This window comes from Perognathus longimembris, chromosome 23 (genome assembly GCF_023159225.1).
Source record: "Perognathus longimembris pacificus isolate PPM17 chromosome 23, ASM2315922v1, whole genome shotgun sequence".
Classification (NCBI taxonomy): domain Eukaryota; kingdom Metazoa; phylum Chordata; class Mammalia; order Rodentia; family Heteromyidae; genus Perognathus; species Perognathus longimembris.
Genome location: NC_063183.1, coordinates 3424264 through 3436996, shown reverse-complemented (window position 1 = coordinate 3436996; position 12733 = coordinate 3424264). Strand labels below are relative to the sequence as shown.

The 12733-nt window shown below is 50.8% G+C and overlaps 1 protein-coding gene across 3 annotated transcripts in view; it reads right to left on the bottom strand.

Annotated features, from left to right (window-relative positions):
- The window catches only part of Prkcb (protein kinase C beta), a 300299-nt gene that overhangs the window by 77440 nt on the left and 210126 nt on the right, over positions 1 to 12733 (bottom strand). For all 3 annotated transcript variants that reach the window (XM_048332191.1, XM_048332190.1, XM_048332192.1), the window contains exons 8-9: positions 9154 to 9250; positions 1671 to 1817 (exon numbers count right to left, since the gene is read on the bottom strand). In XM_048332191.1, coding sequence (XP_048188148.1) covers positions 1671 to 1817; positions 9154 to 9250 — 244 coding nt within the window. The remainder of the gene's footprint in view (positions 1 to 1670; positions 1818 to 9153; positions 9251 to 12733) is intronic.

Here is a 12733-nt window from a genome sequence, read left to right as displayed (position 1 = left end):
TAGGAGCTGATTGATTAGGAACGTCTGATCTGTTTCCTGTGATGCATGCATCATGCAGGTGGGGGCAGTATTTGTGAGGACTGAGAGAAATGAATGGAGTGTATGCTTTAGAAACCTCGAAGGCCAGGCCCAGTGGCTTTCCAGGGCATGAAGGAGAAGGGCAGGAAGGCAGGGCGTGATTAAAAAAGAGGGAGCTGGGTGCTTGCTGGTAGCTCACACCTCCAATCCTAGCTACTTAGGAGGCTGAGATCTGAGGATGATAGTTTGAGGTCAGCCCACGCAGGAAAGTACATGATATTCTTATTTCCAACACACACACACACACACACACACACACACACACACACACACACACACACACACACCAGAAGTAGAGCTGTGACTCAAGACATAGAGAGCTAGCATTACGCCAAAGCTCAGGGACAGCACCTAGGACCTGAGTTCAAACCCTAGGACCAGTGCACATGTGTGCGCACGCACACGCGCACACGCACACATGAGGAAATTCAAAGACAGTGCTCAGATTTCTGCCTTCAGTTTCCAAGATGGAGAAGAAACTTTTTTTTTTTTTGGTACACCTGAGTTCACAATATAAGATTTATACCAGACACCTCTGTAGGACACAAAGGAATTAAAAGACTCACAACAACACTAAACAAGTGAGGAATGCTTATAAAACAATCTCAATCCCAGTAAAGCAGTATCTCGTGGGATCTATAAATCGCTCTACGAGTCCCAGACCTGTCCTTCAACCATGCTGCCATTTGTTAGAAATTGTTTCCATTCTCAGCTGCCACCAAGATCTTTTGCAAGTGCTCATGTACGCACACATGCGCGCGCGTGCACACACACACACACTCACACACACACACACACAAATCAGATCGTGTAGAGTCTCTGCTTAAAATCTTCCAATGGCTCCCCACTGTGCTGTGCATAACATCCAAACTCTTCTTTTGAAGCCCTTTAAGCTGTGCACAACCTGAGTCCTGGCTTTTCCCTCTGCAACCTCCCATCTTGCTATCTTCTCCTCTCGTGGCAAATACCACGTCCCCAGCTCCTTCTGCGAGTACCTAGGAATGCACCGAGCCCCTCTCCACCTGAGGTGACATACTGAGAGGAGGATGCCCTTACAGTTAGTCTCTGCTGGAAACAAGCTCTCTGGCTCTTCCATGGCACGGCTGGCTCCTTACCCTTCAGGATATCCACCTGTGTCACCTTCTCGGATGACCTTGAGCAGGTCACCTCTCGATCTGCTTGTGACACAGCACTCTGTTTCCATCATTGCAACGGGCAGAGAGGATCTGTTTGTTTGTTTTTTGGTGCCAGTAATGGGTCTTGAACTCAGGAACTCCATGCCTTCACTTGGCTTTTTCCTCTCTCTCACTGGCACTCTGCTACTTGAGCCACACCTCTACTTCTGTTTTTGTTTTTGTTTTTTTTGTAGGGGGGATTTTGGTGGTTAAATGGGGATAAGAGTCTCATCCACGTTCTTGCCTGGGCTGGCTTCCAACCATGATCCTCCAATCTCAGCCTCCTGAGTAGCTAGGATTATAGACGTGAGCCACCAGCACCAGCCAGTTTCCTTTGTCTCTCCCCCCCGCCCCCACCCACCTCGGACAACAAGCCATCCCTGCTGGAGTGGCCGCAGCCACCGTGGCACACCCTACCTTGCCAAAGCTGCCTTTCCCCAGCACCATCAGGAAGTTGAAGTCGGTCAGTTTCATCCGGTCCCTGTTACCATTGTTGTCAAACTTGGAGATGGTGTTGGTGGTCTTTTCTTCTGGAGTCTTGTTTCCCTGGCCCACCTTGGCCCTCTGGGGAGAAAGCACATGATTGGGGTGAGTGGGTGGAGGTAGTCACCTGCACACGGTGGCCTGTGGCTCATGCACTACATTCAGCTGTGGAAAGCATGGCTGCACATCTGCTCCACAAGCCTAGGCTGGGGCGTTCCCGGGTGCCTCCATTCAGCTCGCCTTGTCCCTCCTGCCATAAGCATCACTCACACACTGCCCCTTCCCGTCCAGGTGCTCTCTAGCATCCATCTCCATCCATCCTCTCTCTGAGGCAGCTGGCTAGTATGGCAAGCTTTTCACCTGCTGCCCCAGAGTCTGAGGGGTGCCCTGTTGCTTATAGGACGGAGGTTAAAGACGTTTTGCTGGTTTATGAGATCAGCCTCCATCTGGTGTCTGTGCCTACCCCCCAAAGAACCATGCGTTAAAGGCTTGGGCCTTAGGGTAGAGCTATGGGTTGTGGAGACCTTGAGTGGGGGGGGCCTGGTGGGAGGAAGTTAGGTCCTTAGGCCTTAGGGTGGAGCTGTGGGTTGGTGGAGACCTTGAGAGGGTGGGGCCTAGTGGGAGGAAGTTAGGTCCTTGGGTTGTGTCCTTGTTAGGGCCTACAGCGGCCTCAACTCTTCCTCTTCTGCTTCCTGGCTGCCAGGCAGCAGTTTGGTCCACTACATGACCCCTGCCTTTGCCATCTGGCTCTCCCACCAGAGGCAAAGCAATTGAACTCCAGAGCCACTTTAGAGGTTGGGAGAGGAACACAGAGGCATAATGCCTTTCTGCTCTGATCCATAAGTATCGAGATGAACTCCAGGAAACGGAAATAACCAGGAAATGGAAACAAGTGTCCTTGTTTTTTCTTTGTTGCAGTTTTTGTTTTCTTTTTTGTCCTGTTTGTTCATTTATCTGTCTCTGGAAGGTCAGGGGAGGCACAGAAAACTGGACACTATGTGGAAAATGACCAACACAATTTGTGGGTGGGGAAAACTTGCAGAGAGCAAGGAAAGGGGTCTAAAAAGAAATGCACTCTTTACCTGACTATGGTCATCCCTCTGTACTTCACCTTTATAATAACAATAAACACATTAAAATAACAAGAAAAAAACTAATGAGCCAGGTATTTTGTTACAGTGACAGAAAGCTGACTGACAGATGGCTATGTACCCTCTTCACTCCTAGGCTTCCTCTTCTTCAGGTGTTCTCTCTCTCTCTCTCTCTCTGTCTCTGTCTCTCTGTCTCTCTGTCTCTCTCTCTGTCTCTCTGTCTCTGTCTCTGTCTCTGTCTCTCTCTCTCTCTCAGCTATCTGGAAGCAGGTGCATCCTTGGCCATGAGCTCCCACAGTGTCATGCCCACTGCACACAGGCCCACCAGCAATGGGCCAGCTGACCACAACTGAAACCACAGACACCCAGAGTCTCAATGCGTCTTTCCTCCCTGGGCACCAACCCTTGGGCGTATTTGTTCCATTGTCCTGAAAAGGGGGCTGAGAGGTGGGGATGGATACAAATGTCCCATTATCCACCCTGCTTCCCCTGGGAAGCCTTCTGGGCTTTTCTCTTTCTACCCTGAGTTCCTCTCTCCTGCCCCTTCTCCCGTCCTCTTCCCTGAATGCTGCAAGTGTGGGGTGGGGTTAGGAGGGAGTCTGTCTGTTTGTTTCCTTCTGAGACACAGGAAAGCTCAGGAACACGCCTCATTCTCCACAATTTTCTTCACATGGAATACAGTTCCCCATGAACTCTATGTCAGCTTCGTGGATGGGTGGGGCCCATGTTTGTCCTCAGGATTTGGGGGTTGGGTAGGGGTCTGTGGAATGGGGGTACAAAATGGCAGCCGATGCCTTAGATTTGGCGGGGGATGAACAGGAGTGGCAGCAAGGAGCTGCAGTCACCAGGACACGGTTAATGGGATGTACTTCCAGGGGCTCAAGTTAGAATGCTGATTCTGTGTGACCCTGAATAAATGGGTCATCTCAGGCCACTCCTTGGCCCCAAATGGCCTTTGCTTTCCAGTTCCTCAGAGTAAAACCACCAAAGGCTATCCACGACCTGGGCCCTCAGCACCCTTCCTGATTCCAGCCTCTACTCCTGCTTTTTCCTGTGCTGATTTCTCTGAACGCACCAAATGTGCTCGTACCCCAGAGCCTTTGCACTGGCTGGGTGGATACTTTCCCCAGCAGTTCATCGGAAGAGACCTCCCTGATGGCTGTCTATAAATCAACTCTCAGCAATTTCCATTTGCCTTACTCTGTTTTTCTCTTTCCACATCACCTGCGGCCATCTGACAGACCATCTATTTCCTTATATTGTCAGAACCCGAGGTTACCCCAGGTAACGAATTTAGTCTGTATTGTTTTCTGTTCTTTGTGTGGTACCTGGAGTAGAGCCTGGCTCATGGTAGATGCTTCTTTGCACCAGAGGAATGAGCCTTCCTAAACCTCAGTTTCCTTGTGTTTTTTAAAGAAATGAACTGGCCATGCCAGGTGCCCATGCCCCACAGCTATCATCCCAGCTACACAGGAGGCAGAGATCTGAGGATCCCAACTCAAAGCCAGCCTGAGCAAAAGTGTCCATGAGACTCTAAGTTTTAATTCACCACCCAAAAGCCAGAGGCAGACAGGTGACTCAGTGGTAGAGTAGAAAAATCCAGGGTGGGCATCCAAGGTCAGTGTCCAGGCTCTGAGTTCAAGCCCCAAGATCAGAAAAAGGAAACATGTAAAAAGATATCTGAAGTGGAGACAGAGATGCGGGAGTTCTTGAAACCAGGAGATCATTTTCTTTGTGATGGAGCCATCACAGAAGACAAGTGCCCAGGACCAGAGCTACAGTGCCTGGAAATACGCCCTCCACAGCACCCCAGCTCATCACCCAGCTCCTCACCTGCTCTGTTCCTGGGGCGGGGGGGGGGGGGGAACCCAGGCTCCTCCCCTCCCAACCTCCCACCCTTTCACTGCTTCTCTGAGCACTGACTCAGCACCCAGCAGGGGGCAGGGAGGAGAGTCCATGGGGTCCCAGACCATCACCATAGAAACTGGGGTGAGGGGATCTCACACATTCCACCTGCCTCATTGGACTTAGAGAATTGGAGCAAAGGAACTGATTGGTTGTGGGGTTCCCCCCACTTCTTTTCTTCAAGGACTCAGAGTCTTGAATCTCCTTAGAATTTCAGGATGGCAGCCTTTTGTTTTTCCTCCTGCTTGTGCTCAGGTTTGGTTCCTGGAGGGTCCAGGTGGGGATGATTGATGGGAGGTGGTGGGCCCTGCCCCACCTTCCCCTCACGCTTCCGGTCCCCTCTTGGTCACCACCACCTAGTGACCCAGCCCACGCCGTCCTCACCAGAAGCCAAATGGGTGACACTTGCAGCCTCCAAGACAGGGAAAAAAAAAAATCCAAGCTGGGTACTGGTGGTTCACACCTGTCATCCCAGCTACTCAGGAGGCTGAGATCTGAGGAGCAGGGTTTGAAACCAGCCCAAGCAGGGAAGTCCATGAGACACTTATCTCCAGGAAAACAGAAGTAGAGCTGTGACTGAAAGTGGTAGAGCACTAGCCTTGAGCAAAAAGAGGTCAGGGACAGCACCCAGGCCCTGAGTTCAAGCCCTACGACCAAGAAAACAAAACAAAACCTTCTTTCCTCTCTGAAATACCCAGCTTCGGGCACTTTGCTACAGCAGCAACCAAATACAGCCTCATCCAGCATGCTTAGCTGAGTATCTAGCTTCTAGATGAGAGGTCTGATAACACCGGTCTATTCTGCCCAGTGTTGGTTGTTATTTTAATATTTAAATTAGCTGTTTTATATATACACACACACACACACACACTCAATGTCCAGCTGTCTCCCATAAGCACTGGGGCCTGTGCCACTGTCACAGGGGCTTCTGAGGACGAAGATCTGTCTTGCTGCCTCTACACACCCCGCACTCCACACAGATGATCCATCAAAGAAGTGAAATGGAAGTCCAAATCAAAGTTGTCCTTTTGCAGGGTGACTCAGAAACAGACCGCAGGAATGGCTGCCTTTTATGTGTGCAATTTAGAGCCCGGGAATTTGGTGCTCAAAGAGAAAGTACATGGAGAGTCCTTCCAAGCAGGGGGGCAGCCCCACTGCTGACCGGGGGGGGGGGGGCTGTGAAGGCTCCCAGGGCTGGGCCCTCGCTCCCTCTCAGGTGGTAAATGCCTGTCCTGCCCTAAAGCACAGACATCTGTGCCCCCCGAGTCCTAGAGGGAGCTAGTGGGGAGGGGGGCCCCACCCTGGAATAAAGGCACAATAAATCTCCTTGTCCATACTCCCCATGTTTATTTTGAGGGGAGCTGGGCACACGGTGCATTAAGCTAGTCCACCATCACCCTGCTTTAGTAGAAGGCAAGTCCAAAGCTCAGAGAGAGAAAAAGAAACTTGCCTGTAATCATTCAGCCAGGGACCGGCGGAGCAGGGTTCAAACCCAAGTAAGCTGCACAGACCTGTGCCAGCTGCCACACCTGCACCTCTGCCCGGGGGCTCCGCTTCTGACCGCAGGAGCAGTCACCCCACCGCAGGGGCTGGGGGCAGGGATGGCCCCGCAGTGCCCAGGGCCCAGGGAAGGGGAAGGGACAGGCAGGGGAGTGCAGACCTGCAGGTCCTCCCCGACATCCCACCCCAGACCAGAACTCCGCCCGCCCCAATGGGCCATGCAGTCCGGTTCCCACACCTGCCGGTTCTAACCACTCAGGGAGAATCCAGAGAGTCAGACAGAACGTGCTGGGTCTGCCCTGAACACGGGTGGACGTTCTTCTGCCGTGGGGAAGGAATGGCTACTTACAGCACGCTGATGTCTCATTAGGTTTCATATGCCGTTTAGTGAGACATGGGGTGGGGGGAGGATGGGCGCTGCTTCTGTACAGACACAGCACCGTGTCACACAGGGAGTCCAGCCTCTCCAGGTTGTGGTGCTGGCTGGGGACAGTGCCCAGGGCTCATCTCCCCTCCTGATGCTGATACCTACCTTCCTCTCCCTTCCTCTTCCCCCTCCCTGCCCAGCCCTGCAGGAACCCATTCCTACATAAACCATGTGCACTGGACTCCTTTGCTGTGTTGCTGCTTCGGAGACCGGGTCTCCTCCGTACATGGCTCCAGCTGGCCTCCAACTCATGATCCTCCTGCCTCTGCCTCCTGATGGCAGAGATCACAGGTATGCACCTCCAGGCACACCTTTGACTTCTCCTCCCAGTCTGTTTCCTGGGGAGACTCAAAACCCAGGGTAATGATCAGCTGTGGGACCAGGGAGACTTCTGTCATTTCTCTGGGCCTCAGTTTACATATCTGCCCAAGAAAACCATGAATGGCCAGAGCACATCCAGCCACGTTCTAGGGGAATTATAGGAGTTAGTATTTACCCATACAGCACTGAGGCTAATAAATGGCACATTGGAAACCAATAAATGCACCCTAAAAGTGCCAGGAAAATGCATTCCAAGTCACTCAAAGCATCTCTTAGACAAAGCCAGCCCTGAGGGCCTGTGAATGTCTCTGTTCCCCCCAAGGTCACCCCTCCCCGAAGCTCGATCACCCCAACTCCAGCAGCTGCATTGTAGCGTCACCTCAACTTCCTTCCTCCAGAGGAGACGCTAGAAGGTAATTTCAGACACAATTCTGGGTGCTAACTGGTTACCACGCTGGGATGCTGTGTCTCACATTCAAGGTCAACTGAAATGTCTCCTGTGTCTGAGGACAATTTTCAGTTCTGTTGGAAACATTTTTTTGTAATCAAGCACTATGGTAGGGCGCGATTATAATTCAGGCATAAACAAGCATTTGTGGGCTCACCGCTAGAAAGAAAGGGACACGTTTTGTCGCATGCAGATAAAGTAGTTCTCCACTTCAAGCCAATTATGGGTCCAGACAAATGCTGTGTTGGTGGAGAAGATTTTGTTGTTGTTGTTGGGTTCTGAAATGTCACCCCAGCTGCCCCAGGACAGAAGACATCATTTTGTAAAAACAGAAGATTCATTTTCTGAAAATACCAGCCCTGGATTTGGATGGGGTTTTTTTTTTTTTTTCCAGCCACAATTGTACAGTCTTAAACACAGCAGCAAAATGACAAGTCATAAGCAGAAAGATGGGGGAGAGAGGCGGAGAGGCTTCAAAGGCAGGCTGTGTAGGCCTGTGGAACTGAGAGTCTATAGGAATGACCTTCCATTGTCAAGGTCACTGGAAAATGGTGGGAAACCTCAAGGAGTTTATTCTACCTGGTTCCAGAGAGACCAACTGGGTCAGAGCCATTCTCCTGGTCCAGGCATAACCAACCTGGAGATACACAAGGGTTTTGATTTCTGTGGAGCTGAGGTTTGCAGAACTAAAATGATTCTTGGGATAAATGTCAAGAATCACTTCCAGCCATGTGCTGGAGGCTCACGCCTGTTACCCTAGCTACTCAGGAGGCTGAGAGCTGAGGATCACATTTCAGAGCCAGCCCGGGCAGGAAAGTCTGGGAGACTGTCATCTTCAGTGAACCACCAGGATGTGGGAAGTAGAGCTGTGAGCAAAAGAGCTCAGGGTCAGTGCCCAGGCCCTGTATTCAAGCCCCATGACTGACCAAAAAACCCCACAATCATTGCCAAAAGCAGAACAATCATGTGGCCATGGCCCCTGCCCTCTTCGACAGCCTCCCCGACACACACACACTCTCACTCCCCCCCCACCCCCGCCCCACCCCCGCTCTGCCTGCTGCTTGCTCACACTGGCCTCCATTCAGTCTCCTAGAACTGTGATGGAACAAGCCATCCCAGGACCTTTGCACCTACAGTTGTTCTCTCAGGATGGAAAGCTCTTGGTCCCCTCTGGTTCATTTCCAGCCTTTTTTTTTTTTTTTTTTTTTTCCAGACACGGTGACATTGCTTTTCACGTGTTCTCCACATACTCTGTCTCTCACTCTGGAACTTGAGGAGGTGCTTGCGTGATTCGTTCATAGGACACAAGCAGCAGCTGGGCTCCTTCTGGCTCTGCCACCAGGCAGTGCCCAGGACACCACCGCACATCTTCCTTGTACGCGCAGCACATTCCACGAGTGTGAGCAGACTACATCCCCCCAGGATGACCTCGAAGTGATTCAGTGCATATGAGAGGTCTTCCATTGAACCCGTCTTTGCCAAAACATTTTCTTGACAAAACTGGGCTGGGTTCTACTTTTTTGCCTCTCCCACGTGCCTAAAATTGGGGTTCGGTGGTCCCCAGAAAGAAGGGAGGGCTAATCCAAGCCCAGAGCCAAGTGCAATTAAGCGAGTTCTCCCAGGGATGGACAGCCCACAGGGCACCTGTGACAGCCGTGGGAGGCAGAGGTAGTTGGTCCCTCTGATGCAGAAAGAGAAGAGATGGGGAGGGGGGGGAAGACTCACCTCAAATTTCTGCCTCAGCTCCTCATTCCCCTCGCTTCCTTCTGGCGGCACGGGCACGTTGAAATATTCGCCCTCCTCCTGGCTCAGCAACTTGAACCTAAAGGGGGACAAAGACAGCGGGGGACAAATCTGTGGAGCGGGTATTACAGGGGCTCCACTTGCAAACTCCACTTGTGAAAAAGTGTGATGAGAGCCTTCGGTTCCATTGGGTTTTGTGTTGCTGGTTTTGGAGGGGTGTGTGTGCACACGTGTGTGTGCGTGCATCTGTGTACAGGTGTGTGCATTTATGTATGTGTGTGAGGTATGTGCACGTGTGTGTGCAGCGGAGAACACTAGGTCATTTTGTAACTCTAGGTTGCACCTTCAGTCATCCTCACAAAATCAAAAATCTCAAACATTCCATTATCTAAAACTTTTGGATTACAGAGAGGAAACTGCAAATAAAACTTGATTTTATGCACACATTTTGTTTTTTGTGGGTTTTTTTTTTTTTTTTTTTGGTGTGTGTGTGCCAGTCCTGGGCTTGAACTCAGGGCCTGGCAGCTGCCCCTGAGCTTCTCTTTGCTCAGTTGAGCCACAGCTCCACTTCCGGCTTTTTTGGTAGTTTACTGGAGATAAGAGTCTCACAGATTAAAAATTAAAAAAAAAAAAAAAAAAAGAGTCTCACAGACTTTCCTGCCAGACTGGCTTCAAACCATGATCCTTGGATCTCAGCCTCCTGGGTAGCTAGGATTACAGGCATGAACTAATGACCAACGAAGCTGGAAGTGAAGCTGTGGCTCAAGTGGTAACATGCCAGCCTTGAGCAAACAAAGCTAAGCAAGCTTGTGAGGCAGCAAGTTCAAGCCCCAGTATACACACACACACACACACACACACACACGCACGCACGCGCGCGCACACACACACACACACACAGTTTCATGTTTCCTTCAGACGAAGTGAATAAAGTGTGAGGGAAACAGATGAGTTTCCCATTCAGACTCAGCTCATCCCATCTCGCAACATACCTCATGATGAATATGCAAATATCCCAAATCTCATGATGAATATGCAAATATCCCAGCACCCAAAAATTCCTGAAAGCCAAGGCACTTCCAGTCCCCCAGCCCTCAGATAAGGGGCCCTGGGCCTGTATCCTGAGCACCGGACCCCCCGTGTCTCCTGACACTCGTGGTGATGTGGCTCTGTTCTCAAGAGCTTTGACCTCTTTCCTGTGCATTCAGGGCTCTGGGAGACCCTGACACAGCCCCTGCCCAGCATGTCTACTGCCTGCACATCACAGCCGTAGCCACCTTGGTGCTGTTCTCCTGGACAAGAACTACACAGCAGCCCTTGCATCACACCTCACAAGAAATGAGGTGCTTTAGCTGGGTACTAGTACTAGTAGCTCACACCTGTCATCCTAGCAGCTCAGGAGGCCCAACTCTGAGGATCACAGTTTGAACCCAGCCTGGAGAGACAAATCCAAGAGAGTCTTATGTCCAATGAGCCAGCAAAAAGCCGGAAGTGGAGGTGCAGCTCAAGGGGTAGAGCACCAGCTTGAGGGGAAAAAAAAAAAAAGCTAAGCAACAGTGTGAGGCACTGAGTCCAAGCCCAGTACTGGTGCGCGCACACACACACGTACGCAAGCACACACATGCCATGCCTTAGGGCTGGCAGGTATGCCGGCATCAACACATCTGTCCACAGCAGTCTGCCACATTCCCTGACCACAAAACACCTAAGTGTAATTGAGCATCAGTAATAAAAATGTAAATGCAAAGCCAGCTGCGGAGAAGCTTCGGTAAATACAGGCGAGTTAGAACCAAAATTAAAAACACACCTGCAGACCTTGGAAGGGAAGAAAAACCAGGACAGGGGAAAGAAGGCTTAGAGGAATTACCTGCTCCCCTGCACAATGGACTCATTATTCTGAAAGCTGACGACCAACAGAGGGAGGAAAAACCAATTAGCAAAATACTCAAGTGAAAGTCAAAGACAAGCCCGAAACAAACCCAGCGAGAAGAGGAGGGAGAGCCACAAGGCTCCTGGCTCCTCTCAGAAGAAAGAGTAAACAAGCGGAACAGATGAGTCCCTGGCCCATCAAGGGGAACGAGCAAGCAAGCTGCATGAATTCATGGATGGGGGGGAAGGAGAGGCCTGGCCAGGGGGACCTGCAGCCCTGGGCAAAGAGGCCGATGAGGAGCTCAGGCTGGTGCCTGGCATCTGGGGGGTCTCCCAAGGGGCTGCTGGTACCCCATCTTCAGTCACTGCCACATGAATGTGGCTTAAGGACCTCATTCCAAAGATTGTGTCACTGTGTGTGACAGAGCCAACTTACACAGATCTGGGTGCCAGTGCCCATAGCTAGCCTGGGCTCTGCTGCTGGGGTGGGTACACGCCTGATCAGCACACTCCTGAATAGCAAGTCACTGCATGGGAAACAGGCACCTGTACCACAGTGAGTGTGGGCAATGGAACCTGCCACTGGTGGCTCACACCTGTGATCCTAGCTACTTAGGAGGTGAGATCTGAGGATCCAGGTTCAAAGCCAGCCCCGGCAGGAAAGTATGAGACTCTTACCTCCCATGAAACACCAGAAAACGGGAAGTGGTGCTGTGGCTCAAAGTGGTCAAGTACTAGCCTTGAGAAAAAACAGCTCAGGGGCTTTACGGAAGCCCTGAGTTCAAGCCCCATGACCACATGTTTCTATAGCTTCAACAACACCTCCATCCCTCGCCACATTATTTCGACTTTCCTTTTTCTGTGAATTATGTGAATCCCAGTCCCTCCAATCTTCTGTGGAAGCCACCATTTATCCTGCTGTTTTGACCTTAATGTGCTAAGCAAAACCTTCACAAAAGCTCCTGGTGTGTTTTCTAAGGATTATGTTTTTAACCACCTGTGAACGATACGTTATTTGAGAGGCCTTTTAAATTACTTTGGGGGGTACTTAGCTCTTCTCCGCTTTACGTCTCTGACCATCAATTTCTCCTTTATGTAATTCCTGCTCAGGGTTTTCCTCCAGCCCATTCCCTGCCAGAGGCCAAGTTCACCAGGCTGTGTCTGTCTCACACTTGAATGAGTCCCTAGAGACAACACCAGCAGACACCTGTGCGGGCAAAGCTGTCCCACACTCACAGCACGGACAGGACGATGTAAGGCAGGTGGCAGCCAGGAGGTGTAGTTCAGAAAACACAACCCTGCTTGCAAAACATTTGGTTGTTTTCTCCTTTTCTTTCACTGGGCACGGAGAAAGTCCCGAATGAGATAATTCAAAAATAAGATGGTTTATCGCAAAGAAATAAGAACCGTGCCTATAGGCACTTTTAAACTGACTGTGCTTAGTGGGGCTATTTAGATTCAAGTCCTTCCTCGCAGGGCTGTGAGCTCTACCTTCCCTTCTGGAGATAAGCAAAGAGGATGAGTTTTTGTTGTTGTTTACAGGTCAAGGGAGCAATGTAATGTAACTGATCTGGGCCTGGCTCCGTAAGTATACTCAGGGAAGACTCCTTTAGGGAACTGAAATCTGACAGGTGCTTTTGATTAAATCATGAGAACCACTTCAGCAATCTGCAGACTGGTCAAATCTTATCAT